Here is a 15,980-nt window from a genome sequence, read left to right as displayed (position 1 = left end):
GACAGAAATATGCTGCCCGTGCCGCACTCTAACACACACACACACACACAAACACACGGAAAACCGTACATTATCATCAGTTTATAAAAGACCCCCGGACGCCCCGGACGGGACGTGAAAAGTGGACATGTCTGGGCAAAAGAGGACGTTTGGTCAGCCTAACTTAGCGCCATCTTGTGGGTCAAATTACCTGTGTCAGCATTTGCCTTGGTCTATAGGTCGCACCGGTCTATAACCCGCACCCAACTTTTTAGATGAAAAAAAGGGAAAAAAAGTGCGACTTATACACCAAGTTTTACGGTAAATAAGGGTGTGTCGCTTTGAGTGACGGGCATCTCTGTCAGATCCACTCCCTGCTTCTCTGCAGCACCAGCCTCTCACCCAAATATGGTCACTTCTGGCTCCAAAAAACAAGATGGCAACAAGCTGAAGTGGGGAACCGGAGGCTTCAAATTGGAAGTCCAAAAACCAGTGGGGGAATTTGCAGTAGCTGAGTCCATTATTTTTACAGTCTATGCTGAAAACACACTGAAATAGGAACAGCTAGTGAATTTGGGGTTACACAGTGGTTACATAATCAAACCAGCGCTGTTGCCATGGTAGTGCCTTGTCAAAAGACAGCAAACACCTGTCACTTAAAGATCCCATACCCCTTAATGTGCATAATTTTAAGCCTTAATAGCATTTAAATGGGTGAGTTAAAATGATCATTTATAATAATTTATTATGATCGTTTTTAACTAATGTAAAGTGTCTTTGAGTACTATGAAAAGCGCTCTGAAAATAAAATGTATTATTATTATATTATCATTAGTAGTAGTAGTAGTAGTATTAGAAGAAGAAGAAGATGAAGAAGATATACTTAATTAATCCCTGAGGGGAATTTCAATTCTTTCACTCTGTTGTCATATACACACAGGCCGAAAATACACCCACATGCACAAACAGGACCTCTACGTGCATTAAATGGAGAGATGTCAGAGTCAGGGGGCTGCCTTCGACAGGCACCCTGAGCAGTTGGGGGTTCAGCCTTGCGCAAGGGCACCTCTGAGGTGCCCAGGAGGCGAACAGGCACCTCTCCAGCTACCAGTCCATGCTCCATTTTTGGTCCGGATGGGACTTGAGCCAGCGACCCTCCGGTTCCCAACCCAACCAAGTCCCTATGGACTATCTAATCAAATCTGTCTCTCTACAGATCTGTTTTGTACCAGGCTGTGAACATGTTTATTTACATAGACTGTATAGATAATGGACATAGCTACCATGGCATCACGCATTCGTTTGTGGACTGCTGTTTTGAAGCCTTGGATTCAGCATTTCAGCCGCTGCTATCTTGGATTTTTGGAGCAAGAAGTGACCATATTTGGAGAGGTTGGAGCTGTGGATGGTTTGACTCATAAACTGTATCAAGGCCTTGCAGACAGCCTGTCACTAAAGTGGCCCCACCCTTAAATATACGTAACTTTGGGCCTTGATAAAATGTAAATGGTTGGTTTGCATAAAAATTCACCCCCTGTACAGTTGTCATGAATGTTGAAATAAGCTATAAAGACCAAAACTGTTTTTTGTACCAGGCTGTGAATGCGTTTATATATCCTGTAAAGTCAGGCATTTTACCATGTCACCTGTTTTGGAGCCAACCTCAAGTGGTAGTTCAGTGAACTGCAGTTTTTGGCACTTTCGCATTGGCTTAATTTTTCAGTGCCACAGGTTGCTGCTTGGTTACATTATTGCGTTGCAGACAAATACCTACAGAGGTACAGATACCTCAAATTTATGCTTAAGTAAAGTACTCAAGTAAATATACTTATTTACCTTTCACCAGTGCTCTGTGGAGTTGGTACTCGATTATTCTACTGTGCTAGGCTTACAATATTTTAACTGTGAAATTCCCATTCTGCTCTAGGTATCCAGCTAACCATTTTGGAACACTGACAGGCCTGCAGTCAATGATCAGCGCTGCCTTCGCCTTGCTCCAACAGCCTCTGTTCATAGTGATGCTGGGACCCCTCAAAGGAGATCCTTACTGGGTAGGGAGCACACACACACACTCACACACACAATCAAAGAGAAGACAGACATATGCAAATACATACAGCAGGTTTAATAACAAGTTTATCACATGCACTGACGTGTCTCTCCTTACAACAGATCAATTTTGCCCTTCTCATCTTCTCCCTGACTGGCTTCCTGTTGCCCGGCTATCTGTTTTATCACCGTAGAAACCTGATCAGGGCAAAGGCAAAGCGTGATAGGTTGGCTGCCAGCCAATCAGAAAATGCTCCTCTAAACCAGTCTGATTTGAAGAGCCAAGCCAATGGGCATGCGGCTAATGGATACACACCCAATGGACACACTGCTTAAAACAATCAATGGGACTGAAATGAGCAATTTATGTAATAGTCTGTTTTGACTACTGTTTTTAGTAGTTTAAAAATATATTCTGAGGATGTAAATGCAACCTTACCCCGGTTTGGAAACTATGACATCTAGCAAAAACAAAACAAGACAGCAAAAATTTATTTTACCTTTAAGATTATCGCCAGCAGTAGGTCTACAGTTTGACCTAATGCCAGGCTTTTCGTTTGGAATATATTCTCTGACTTTTCACTAGATTTCATCACATGGTCATTTAAAAATAACATGTAAAGGTGGCTCAGTGGTTAGCACTGTAGCTTCACAGCATGAGTCTCAGCTCTGCTCTCTCCAGTGTGGAGTTTACATGTTGTTCTGACTGTGGGGGTTTGCTTTCTCCACGAACACTCAAATTGCCCATAAGTGAGAATATGAGTACATGTGATGGACTGACAAGCTTCCAGTCCCCAAAGCATTAAGTGACAAATAACATAAAAATTCAAGGACCATACAGTGTTTCTGCATGTTTTATCCCACTAATAACATACAGTCGGTCTACAAGAGTATTTCCAGACATTTTTCAAAGTGTAACTGAACTCTTTAGATTATTGAATGTGCTTGAAACGAAGTAATCCATCACAGCTGACAGCAAAACTGCAAGCCAAAAAAACAGGCCTACACATACTGTATAATGATGATACTACTACTACTACTACTACTACTACTAATAATAATAATAATGATAATAATATAGATGCAAAGTGTTTAATATGAGCAAAAATGAAAACAGATAAAAGTANAGCTGACAGCAAAACTGCAAGCCAAAAAAACAGGCCTACACATACTGTATAATGATGATACTACTACTACTACTAATAATAATAATAATAATAATAATAATATAGATGCAAAGTGTTTAATATGAGCAAAAATGAAAACAGATAAAAGTAAAATACAGCATTATAAAAAGAACATAATATAAAATATATTAAAATAATAAAACAATAGACCTGATTATTTGCCATACACAGCAAGGAATTAGCACTAAAAATGTTTGGTCTAATGTCAGGTTTACATATTTGAATTACATATAAAGTTTCCATTGGGTCAAGTAATTCTAACATAAAGTACAAAAGTACTATATATGTAATAAAATGACATAAAAACTGATATGAATAGTCTGAGAATTTATGTAACTATTGCTCATTGAATTAAATTAAATCAAATGAATTTAATTTATGTTGATGTTTATTAACATATCTATATTTTATAGACTTCATTAACAATAATGACATAAACTTTAGGTAAATTCTGTGAGCTATAGTTTCATAGTCAGGTTGTCTCAGTTTTTATTAGGTTAAATTACATAAATGGTACTTTTTCGGTTTATGTCAGAATTACTTGACTCAGTTGAGTGACATTTTGTATTTAATTGAAATATGTAAACCTTACAAAATAGACCAAATCACTTATTTAAATAAGTAAAGTAAAAGCACATTAGGTGAAAGCACATTTCAAAAAGTGTGCTTTCAAAACAGGAAGAAGATGTGGCTTGCCTGATCTCCTCCAGCCAATCATTCCAGAGCGACAGGGCCCCGTCACCCCTGGTTTTAAATCTAGATCTTGGAATCTCTTAAAGGGGCCCACTGGAGGATCTCAGGCTACACTCAGGCTCATATGGGATTTAAAAATGTATCGATATACTCAGGGGCCAATCCCATCCGGGCCTTAAAAGTGCTAATTAAAATCCTAAAATCGATTCTAAAACGCACAGGTAGCGAGTGTGATGAAGTTTTATATGCTCTGTGGAGTCTGTCAGTGGCATTTTGAATGTTATGTATGTAACTGTATGTTACAGTTATGAGCAATATTTGTCATCTTGACATAGTAATATAATTTAGACATGTTTTTAATGTCTACTTTTAAGGAAAGGTTCACAGTTTTTCAAGTCTGTCTTAAAACAATGGTCATCCTATTCAACATTAAATCTTGATGAGGTGCTTCACGAGGTGCTGTATACAGTTAAATCTACTTTTTTTTGTAGCTGTAGCTGTAGCATTGTTGTAATTCTCCTGTTTGTCTTGCTCTGTCTGTCTGAAAGTATCATTTTAAGGCAAACTTAAATTTAAAAATCTGTGAACCTGCCCTTCAAGATTAATTACTATAAATGACAAAAGATAAATTGTTATCCTGAAAAAAGAGTCAATTATGATCATAATAAAAGCTTTTATCTCAAGAAAATGAGACGTTTAGAGAAACTGTGTAACTTTAAAGACAAAATGAAATAGACTACACATTCTTCCTCTACAAACTGAAAGTTAAATTTGTAGACATTAAAACATACTTTTGCTCAATTCAATACACTCAGGGTTTTTTTGCTTCTACTGCATTACACTATCCGGTAAGACCACTAGCTTTTGCTCGCTAAATGTAAGCAACTGTTACAAACTTCAACTAAATATTGTTCTATAATCAAAAAGTCATTTTGCTGACTTTATGATTCTTCTTTAAAGGCGCTGTATGTAAGAATGTGGCCAAAACAGTTAATGCACTCAAATTGAAAATACTGCCACGAGTCGTGTCCGCCCCCCCTCCCTTACAGATTCGAGGTTGCTGGACAGCGGCACGCTGGAGACTGATTTGTTTGCCCACGGGCAGCTGCCGTGGCAGAGCTGCGTCGCCGCGTCCTTGATCTTCGGTTTTCCAGCGGACCGTTCAAGCAAGTCCAGCTTCTCTGCTGTTTTCCAGCGGACCGTTCAAGCAAGTCCAGCTTCTCTGCTGCTAATGCTGCTGCCGGGATACAGCTTAGGAGACTGCTAATGCTATGTACCGGGACACTGCTAATGCTGCTTGCCGTGCTGCTGTAGCTCAGTCGTAACTTTAACTGATGCTGAGACTCTACTGACTGCGTGACTGGTAGACAGCCGTAGGTGGTGCAACAGGCCAAAACACAAATTCAAAACATAAACATGATTTGCGGACCGCAAAATAATTTTTTAGATGTAAATATTCTGGCCGTACTATTGTTGTCGGTGAGATCAGTATGTTATATGAACATTATTCCTTAGTCTCTGTGACATATTAGGAGGATTTTACGACTATTTGCTTTAGACTTCTTACATATAGCTCCTTTAAGTGACAGTTAGCAGCCCAGTCGCCAGAAAGAAATGTTGCCAAAACCTAGCCACATGTTAACAGCAGTGTTAAGTTTCAACCACTGCATAATAACACACAAATGTAGCATATCTGTGGTTTGCAAATAGTTACCAACATTTATCATGGTGATTGGGTTGCAATTATCCTGCAGCAGTGGCTACTGTTCAGCAACAGTTACATAGTCTGGCTTTAAGTTGTGATGTTAAGATAATGGACCTAAAAATAAGTGGCAACCACAGCCACTGCTTCCATATTTAACTTTGCAAACATGCAGTATGACAATCTGAGGTTAGTAGTCTCTGCTCTTGAAGAAGGTATTTGCTGAATGCAGCATGCTAACATGAAAACAACAAGCAACATTATAAGCAACATGCATGTAGAATAGCTGAAGAGAAGATTGATACCACTCTCGTCTCTGTGTGTTAATTTGTTGGTAGCCGATTAGCTTAGCTTTGCATAAAGACTGCAGGAGAAGGGGGAAACAGCTAGCCTGGCCCTGTCCAATATGTAAAAAGAAATCCACAGGACAACACCTTTAAAGCTTATAAATGAAAGTTATTTTTCGTTTGTTTTATCTGTAAACAAAGGAGGAGTCAGTATCTGACTGTATGAAATTATAGTAGCCTACCACCATTCGCGATCACTCACTCACTCATTTAAAAAGGTTATATTTATTTGATTCCTGTGTTTGCATGGCTTAGTAATCACAAGGTTCAATACAACACCATGAAAAAAATCCCTCAACCTGCTTTTTTTGCAATAGCAGTGTATTGCCTCAGTTTTATGGAGCTGTTTGTAATTTCAGCTCATTGTTTAGCTGTCCAGGCCACAACTTACCTGTTGTGGTTCACTCTCACAGCTCTGATACAGTAGTGTCGTTTTCAGCTACAGCAGGCAGCTGTTCTTTTTTAGAGAAAAAGCAGTAAAAACCCACTGTACACTACCTGCTCAGCATCAAACTGCACTTTAGCAACTAGCTGGTGAACACAGAGGAGCATTTAGCAGCTAAAAAACATTTTTTCTCAGAAGTTGGTGGAGACCAAAACCGAGCTAAAAGAAAGTAAAAAATAGACTTTTGTTAGCCAGGTGGCCAAGAACACAACTTCAGATGAATGCTAATGTTGCTCCGTAACCGCCAGATATGCAATTAAGCAACTATTTGCTCACAAGTAACACATTAACTGAAAAGGTGATGATACTGTATGTCCAGCCCAGTCGCCAGAGGAAAATGTTGGCATTGTATGTTACTAAAAATAAACACAAATATAATTTATATTTGCACATTTCATTTGTATCTTATCAACATTTCTAAAGTGATGTTGTATATGAGCTGACCTTGTCATTTGGTGTTGAGGGAATGGTGAATGGCACTGCAGACAGACAAACAACAAAACTGGTTGTGATTTAATGAGTCAGCGCTGTGTTTCCAGCAGCTTTTAAGGCACCAAATGTGAGTGTTTTGTAGCCGTCAGTACTAGTTTTGCCAGCGAGGATAGTGCCACAAAAAGCGGTTGGTTTTTGCCGAGACGGCGCTGCATTGTGTCAAGAAAAGCAACAGTTTTTTACTGAAACACTGCTCTGTCTCTAGCAGGGATAGTGACCCCAGAACGGGTTATTTTAAGCCAAAACATGACCAAGTGTTTTTTGTGCCTTAACCTAACCACAGGCTAAAAACAGTGCTGTTGAGACAAAAAATTTCAAAGCATCCACCATGCAATAATGTGCAAATGTAACGTATCTGTGGTTCACAGAAACTTACAGTGCCAACATTTTTCTGGGGATTAGGTTTGTATGTCACTCTCATGTTAATAACTTATTTCGAATGCCCTAAGTGGTTGAAAAAATGCTTCAACTCTGTCTGTTGCCAAAAGATTTCTAGTATGAAACCAGCAAATGTAATTTGACAATGACTTTTGGTGTTTTATGACATGTTTCTGTGCCCAGAAGAAAGTTCCCCCAAAATGAAGGAAACCAAATCAGACATAACACAAAGCAGAACGCAGATAACCCTGACAATTTGATTTGTAAAGGCTGCTGCCAGACATTAAAGCTCAATGCAGAGAATAAAGCAAGAAGCACATTTTACAAGCTTTTCAAAACTGTTAGCTTGCTTCTCTCTGCATGTAGACTGAATTCAAAGCATTTGCACCAAGTAGCCTTTCCATGTGCCACCTGTCATATTGTCAGTTTGATATATGGTGCCATAATGTGCCACATGTGACTTAATAAGTTTTAAATCTTGGTGTTAAATGATAGAGATTCAGAAAGGCTTTTGGTGCCAGAAATTTTGGATAGATTTTATCCCTCCATCTCCTCGCCTGTGCAGGCACAGTTAAGGAGTTCATTCAAGAAAAATAAAGTGTTTTATAGAGCATAAAAAGAAATATTATAGTAACAAAAGCTGCTTTATTTTACTCTTGCAATTCAAGAAGCACTTGAATGTAGCAAAGCCAACAGCACACCATGATGAATAAAGATTTGAAACTGTGATTTGTCGTGAATCCCTTCGGGCTGACAGCACAACATGGCTTCCAGTAAAACCTGTGAATAGAGAACTTGTACAGTGTTAATAGGAAAATGTGATAACAGTTCAATGATAAGCTTTGTTTTAGTGGTTACATAATAATATGTAAAATTGTGACATAATCTGCATGCTTTGGAAGTGCCTTGGGTTGACCTCTAGTGCAAAGTGCAACCTGCTGATGTTTGAGTGTCTTGATTTAAAGGCAGCATACACACAAATAAAGAAAACACCTTGTTTAAAAAGTCATGTTTTGTGACGCGCTGCTCATCTGATAGCTGTCTACACAAAATATAAAGAAGGTGCTTTTTAAGAATGACACAATCCATCACAGAAACACAGGCCATTATAGGCTTTAGAGAGGTAGTATTTATTGTATATTCATTGTATTGGATTGCATCACAATGTGCAGGTGTTGCTTGTGTTGTGTTCACCTATTGTGTGTTATTATTTAATTGTTTATCATCAGTAATTGAGTTGATTCTGGTTGCAGCAGAATCAACAGCGTTTGTCATCGCTTATTTTGGCGATGAAGAGGGAGCTAAAGTTTTATGAAATAATCATAGAATTAAATTAAAGTCAAATGTAAAAGGTGACAGAATATCACCTTTAAAAACTGAATGTCCAGGAAACCATAATTAAAAAATAACTGTTTAGTGTAAATAACTTTTCTCAAAGGAGGAAGATGTGTTTTGTGTAACATTTATTTGGTTTCTGACTTGATTTGCAACGTTGCTTTGATTCATTGTGGAGAAATAAAGAATTAAAAGCCATTAAAAATGTTAAATGAAATTGCCTGTCTGTTCTTGTTTCCACATTTACATGTTTAATCTTATTTTAATGAATAAGAATTTGCCAAGGAAGTCAAATAGATTCCTTGCAACAGTTTATAGNACATTCAACTATGTAAAGAACACAGTATTTAATAAGAATTTTTCATTCATTCAGATCTGGGATGTGTTATTTTAGTGTTCCCTTTATTTTTTTGAGCAGTGTATTTGAGTGTGTTTACTGGTAGCTGGAGAGGTGCCAGTTCGTCTTGTGGCCACTGCTGAGGTGCTCTTAAACAAGGCACAGGACCCCTAACTGTTCAGGGCACTATCCTATTAGGCAATCCCCTCNGTTTAATCTTATTTTAATGAATAAGAATTTGCCAAGGAAGTCAAATAGATTCCTTGCAACAGTTTATAGTATGATGCCTCATTGTGAAACCAGCTTGGGAACCACAGGGTCTACGATTAAAGTCCAGCTCCAACTATTTGAGTGTGTTTACTGGTAGCTGGAGAGGTGCCAGTTCATCTTGTGGCCACTGCCGAGGTGCTCTTAAACAAGGCACAGGACCCCTAACTGTTCAGGGCACCATCCTATTAGGCAATCCCCTCACTCTGACATCTCTCTATACATTAAATGGACTGAAATTGTTGTCTTCCAACCACTCAAAGCGCTTTTACACTACGTCACATTCACACACTGGTGGCTGAGGCTACCGTACAAGGTGCCACCTGCTAGTCAGTAACCATTCACACACACTCACACACACCGATGGAACAGCCATTGGGAGCAATCTGAGGTTGAATATCTCTCCCAAGGATACTTCAATGTGAGGACTGGAGGAGCTGGGATCGAACCTGCTCTCCCTCACAGCCACAGTGGCATTAAAGCATATGTAGGTCCTGTTTGTGCACGTGTGTCTATTTCAGGCCTGCTGTGTGTGTGTGTGTGTGTGTGTGTGTGTGTGTGTGTGTGTGTGTGTGTGTGTAAAATAAAACAATAGAGTGGAAACAAATCCCCCTGAGGGATTAATAAATTACTTCTTCTTTCCTACAAACTGTGTTGCACAGACATTACCCAGCTCGGCAGCGACAGTAAAGATACTTATCAAAGACTTATTACCTTGCATAAAGAGGACTTATACTGTCAGCCCAGTCGCCAGAAGAAAATGTTTCCATGGTATGTTTCTGCAAACCACTAATGTTTCATGCATATCCGTGTTTCTAAAACAAACTGACGTGTAGTATACAAGCTGACTTTGTCACTGGGAAGAGGAGAAGATGGATGGCGTAATATCTAGGGGAGACACCTGCCAAGCTGCTGACCACTGCACGCAGCTATTCGAGACCAACAAAAGTGATTTAGCTGGACGTTGCTTCTTTTCCAGCTGCTTTTTTGCCCCCAAAACTGGGTATTTTTTGGCAAACATGATCAGCCAAATCTGGCCGGTGATAGGATGCAAGATGTCAGATTAAACCATCAAGGTAAAAGGTCCTTTAAAATGGGTGTTAGTCCCTTTCCACATGGACTGAGATGCACTTTTCTTTCTTTTGATAGATTAAGACTATTTGTAGTCATCACTGATACCCTAAGCTGTTTACTCATAAACTCTGTGACCTCTATGTACTCCTTTTCTATATTAAAGGACAGGTGAATATTGTATTAAGGTAGAATTGACCTATCCTGTGACAGTCTGGCCTTCACATGGAGGCACACACATTGAAAAACTGCTTTCTTTGTTCGACCTCCTATGGGAAATGGGTCATCGCAAAATCAGCCATTGTTTTTTTAATGCCATGATTGCCCCTTTAGTTTAAGAGCTTTATGGCCTCACATGCCAACTGCCAAGGGGCTTCAACACGTGCACGCACACACACACGCATGCAGGGTGAGTCACAATCCAATTCCATGTACTGTACAATTTCCTGGTGGCAGGATTCACATTTGTTATTATTTTGGAGATTGTGCGTGTGTGTGTGTGTGTGTTAATGATGAGGAGCTTGGTTGTGTGGGTTTATCCCCATAGCCCCTGCTGTCATTTTAATCTCCCCTTTGTGTTGCCAACGTGTGTGTGTGTGTGTGTGTGTGTGTGTATATATTCTCATTATGTGGACACACACACACACACACAAACACACACACACACAAGCATACGTTACTGTGTCAGTGTGTCACATGAGAGGATTAAAACCTCATGTCAGAGACAGCTTATGTGCCAACCATGCTTAGTGACAATAAAATATATTAACCAGGGCGTTATTACCTATTGCACCTCAGTCAACAGGCCAGTGACTGTGCTTTGCTATGCTGGGAAATAAATTTAATCACGATTTAGTGCAATCATGACGTTTAGCCTACTGTAAGGAGGGGCGGGGGGTCAAGGCTGGAGAAGCAATAGAATACGCTTGCAGCTTGATTGACACCCTTCTTGTCCAATCAACGCTATTTTCATTGCGACAATTCTGCTGGTGAACCTGGCATTAGAGTTTTGTAGTACTGACAAATATGTCGGCCTCTGGGAATCTCTTGGCCACCAGTATTGTGGACATATGAGAGGAGCACACAGTTGTTTTGGGATTATAACCACTTGCCTTTCTCTTCGTGAACTTCCGTGTTGGTGGAGCGGCCTGCAGACAGATGCTAGGTTAGCTATTTAAAAGAAGTTAAGGAACCAAGCAGCTTCCCACCCCTAGCTAACAGCTAGTTAAGATAGCTGCGTGTAGTAAAATAACGTCAGACGTATCGGTGTCTGGCTAGCTAGCCAAACATTTAACGTTATCTGTGTTAGCTTGGCGCTGGGACAACTTAGCTAGCCATCACAGCAAGACCCGCACAGCTTGCTGGCACCGCTGAATGAGTCGAATGGATAATAATGGATGTGAGGAGTTGTCTCTGCCGATCATAATCCAAAGAGGGAATAACACGACCAGGAGTGGCACATACCATTCACCGTTTTTGGACCCAGAGCAATTGTAAAACCCTTCACAGGTGAGGTGAATTGTTAGCCTGCTGCTAGCCAGGGTTAGCCCGTGGAGAGTAGGCAAGCTAATGTTACATGGGAAAGGAAGCTCGTGCAGTATACTGAGCCTTACTAATAATTGTATCGCTTAAACCAGGAATCTTTATTACTTTGGTGTGGCTACTGCTTATGTGTAATACATTTATCATGTATCCTGTTGGATAATGTCCATTATCGTGCTGCTACCGTGGCTCTTTAACGGAAGCTAACGTTAGTTAACGTTATCTCCACCCTACTTTCCTTTCCTTTCATCACTACGGACTCGCTAACGTTACATTTAGCATTCTGATATAAGCTAGCTAACGTTACCGTTAACGTAACACCAGGAGTTTTAATTGAAGCTTAATTTTGCTCCTCATCCCAGGTCTGTAACGTTTATATCGTCCTCAATACGCGTCCCCACCCCGGCTTCAATATCACCCACTGTCCAGTGTGGGCTGGATGTCTTTCACTTGCATGCACGGAACGTTATGCCAAATGATTTCTCCTAAATCTGACCGGGAATGGGTGTTTTGCTGCTCGGTAATCAAACCCAGAAGCCACTGCACAATCGTACATCCACGCCGATTTACAGAGTGGATCCCACAGTGATCGGGAGGAGGCTTTAAATGGGGTGTTGCAACATGTGCACTTGCTTATCGCAACCGCCACACTAAATTGTGACATTTTCCAGTGTGGTTTGGCGTGGCGTTCCGTTTCGAAACTGAATGGCACATCTGCCGGGCTGAATCGTGTCCACTGAGCTGTCAAACCGAGCGCTGCTGGGCCGTTTGACTGAATCAATTGGGGGCTGCGTGTCACCTGGCTCAGCTGTGTCCATAAAGCATCCTTTGCCAGCATTTAGACGTCAGTGAGCGCTCCCATTCAAGCCAGTTATTATTTTATTTTTTTTTCAATGCTGCAAAATTTCACCAAAATGGCAATCCAAAATTAGAGACTCGTGCTCAGGAAATGAGGTTGCTGGCATCATTTTTACCGGTTTGGTGCATATACCGATGCTCTAACTGCTGCTGCTACCGCGCTGCCGTGACTGCAGCGGGCCATACACACCCAGGATTTATATGTGTAATTGCTGGCAGTGCTGTAGGCTCGTTTTAGATGCAAGAAGGTGCCATTGTGTCTGGGGATTTTCAAGCATTAATGGCACTGTAAGGTAGAGAATCTGACCGATGGAGTAAGGATGCATAGTGTTGATAGGATCACATGGAAAAGCAGTCATGGTTGAATGAGGAAATATCTATATCTCCATGGAGCTTGAGGAAATGCAAATGAGCCAATGTATTTTCAGATTTCCTCTGCAATATACTGCAATATAGATTTGAGTGAGCACTTAACCATCTTATTCTGTGTGTAGTCCCTGAAAGTGATGGACTGAGATTTATTGAATGGCTGGGTTGCCATATCCCTTGTATTGTATGGGAGTGTGTGTTCAGTATTGGGCAGGACCATTTGACAGAGATACAAACCATAATTTTGGCTTTGTCATGGCAGACTGCCAAGTGTAGGCAAATATTGGGTAATAAACAAGATGCGAGCTCTTGTATCCCTGCTAGTTTGCATGGTAGGGTTCACGTGTTTGTCATTCACACACCTCACACCTGTGCATTAGCTTACAGTCATTAAGCCCATTCAAAGAGTAGGTTTTTCTTGAAATTCCCATTTTGAAGAATACATTTAAAGCCATTATAAAAAGCAGGTACAAAATGAGTGCTGACACTGCCATTTCAGGATGTCATGACCAAAAATTGTTGGCCCAAATCTTAGTGTATCCGCAAATGTGTAATACATACAGATGCAAATACAGAGAAAATGGCAGGATTAAAAATGTTTTTGGCTAACCAGATGGATAGGATACTATTTGCATATCCTAACCTGAGCATGGTAAATAGGGGGTTTAATGCGGACAAGACCTGCACAGCTTTCTGGCACCGCTTTCAATCATGTTGTAGGATAAACTACCTCAAAGGGACAGTTTGAACCCCAAATTCAGATATACCTGTTTTTCCTCTTACCTGTAGTGCTATCATCAGTCGAGATTGTTTTTGTGTGAATTGCAGAGTGTTGGCGATATCGGCCATAGAGATGTCTGCCTTCTCTTGAATATAATAGAACTAAAGTGCTCGAGGCTTGTGGTGCTCAAAGTGCCAAAAAATTTTTTTTGAAAAACTGTCTCTTTCCAGAAATCATGACCCAGTTACTTAAGATAATCCACAAACCTTTTTGTGAGCAGTTTCATGCAATAACTGCAATGCTATTGGAGACTTTTCAGAGTTTATCTCATGCAAGTGTGGGACACCAGGTATGCTAATTGGGCTATAGACCTGCTGTCAGGAGATTTCATTTATTTTCCTTGACTTTGTGGAGTTTGAAAAGGCTATAACATGATGAGCGTCAATACAGGATGAGGCAGAGAAAAGGAGGAGGGGTCAATTAATGCTGATGAATGGGACAGCAGTAATAGATGAAGAGTAGGAAGACAGGTCTATCCATCATGCCTCGCCTGAACAGGTGCACTCATTTGCTTATTGATTGAAGAGTTGAAGTCTCGAGTCCATAAAGTGAACAACTGTGTACAGCGACTGTGTCTCTCTGCCTGTCTTTGTCTCTGCAAACAGCTTTCTCTGGTTAAGCTGCTGAGCTGCGAGTGCTCTGTGATGGATCAAAGAGGAGGGAGAGGGGCAGGTAGTAGCTCTGCGGAGACTTCAGAAAAGGGAGAGGCACAGCCAAAGCGTTAGTGTTGTTGACATGTACAACAGTGTCCTATAAAATGGTTTCCTGCAGATGACCTGTTGTCTTAAAAGCTCAGTGTGTACACTCAATACTGCGAACACATGCTGTGTGTGAATGCACGTGATGAAGAGTGAAATTGACTCCCATCCCACGGGAATCCCACAGGAATCCCAAAACCCACAAGATTCCCAAAAAAATGTCGGCCTCTACTTTACAGTGCCTCTCCTTGCAGTTCTTGTACTCAAATAACTGAGGTTACATCCAGTGGCTACGTGAACATAGCAGAAACACTGGTCTGTTTTTTGCAACTTCAGTTTAAGAGATTGTGATGTTTAGTAGAACTTCAGAAATATCTGCTGCCTTATGTCGTAAACACACCAAGCAACAGCGAAGTGCAGCTTGCTGCAATTATAATGTTCATTTCTCTGCAGCTGGGAGGGGTGCTCATATGTTTCAGACAGGAAGTAAATCTTTGTAACATGGATCAACATGTCACAGGAGTCACAGGACTGTTTTCTGATTGACTGCGGGTATTCACTGGCCTCAGGTCACTGCTAAAAGTTAAACTATCCCCAACTTTTAGTTTGGCCCAGGCCCCCAGGAAAGCAGCTCAGCCCGGCTTGCAATTTTTCCCAGTGGCCACTCATGGTATTGCAGCCAAAAAATCCCTGTAGACTACCATTGTACCATGGTGACCTCGCGCCACTGTAGTATTGCGGGGATGCGGTTATCGTTACAGCCCTAGTTAGGTGTGAAAGCACCCTTAAAGCCTTTGTACAAAACTATTCTAAAGGAACTTAATTTGGTCCCTGGTTCCTCTGCTCAAAAGGCAGGTGAAGTTTCTGAGCTCTTAAAAAGGTTATTGGTCCCCTGGGAAAGTTTCTGCAGAGAAAACACCCTCAAACATTTGTCCTGCAATCTATCGCTTGTAAGCAGACACTGTCAACAAGAGTTGTCTAAGGAAGTGGTGTTTCCCCTAGAATTGTTATCGTGCACCGGCTATTGTTGGGGTTTGTTTAAGACTCAACTCTCACTTTGTTTTGTGTTAATGGAAGTGAATGTAGATAAGCGAGTTGCAGGAGCAGCTCAGATTTAAAACAGTGTGAGTAACATAGGAAAACATAATACTGTCATCACACTCCAGCCTTTTTATCATCCCTAACTGTGTGCATTGAGTGTGCCTTATTGTTGTAGAGAGGACGGACCAAACATCTACAGTGGTGTGAAAAAGTGTTTGCCCCCTTCCTGATTTCTTACTTTTTTGCATGTTTTCCACACTTAAATGTTTCAGATCATCAAACAAATTTAAACATTAGTCAAAGATAACACAAGTAAACACAAAATGCAGTTTTTAAATGAAAGGTTTTATTAATGAGGAAGAAAAAAATCCAAAGCTACATGGCCCTGTGTGAACAAGTGTTTGCCCCC

General features: G+C 40.6%; 2 protein-coding genes across 3 annotated transcripts in view; both read left to right on the top strand.

Annotated features, from left to right (window-relative positions):
• The window catches only part of slc43a1b (solute carrier family 43 member 1b), a 24,625-nt gene extending 21,475 nt beyond the window's left edge, over positions 1 to 3,150 (top strand). Inside the window, exons 14-15 of the mRNA XM_050044092.1 lie at positions 1,907 to 2,030; positions 2,152 to 3,150. Coding sequence (XP_049900049.1) covers positions 1,907 to 2,030; positions 2,152 to 2,364 — 337 coding nt within the window. The 3' untranslated portion in view covers positions 2,365 to 3,150. The remainder of the gene's footprint in view (positions 1 to 1,906; positions 2,031 to 2,151) is intronic.
• An 8,079-nt stretch (positions 3,151 to 11,229) lies between these two features.
• The window catches only part of zdhhc5a (zinc finger DHHC-type palmitoyltransferase 5a), a 33,090-nt gene continuing 28,339 nt past the window's right edge, over positions 11,230 to 15,980 (top strand). For both annotated transcript variants that reach the window (XR_007569892.1, XM_050043520.1), the window contains exon 1: positions 11,230 to 11,791. The gene's annotated coding sequence lies outside the window, so the exon portion shown is untranslated. The remainder of the gene's footprint in view (positions 11,792 to 15,980) is intronic.

The sequence above is a fragment of the Epinephelus moara genome, chromosome 5 (assembly GCF_006386435.1).
Source record: "Epinephelus moara isolate mb chromosome 5, YSFRI_EMoa_1.0, whole genome shotgun sequence".
Classification (NCBI taxonomy): Eukaryota; Metazoa; Chordata; class Actinopteri; order Perciformes; family Serranidae; genus Epinephelus; species Epinephelus moara.
The sequence above is the reverse complement of the archived record's forward strand: the minus strand, read 5'-3'. Positions and strand labels throughout refer to the sequence as shown.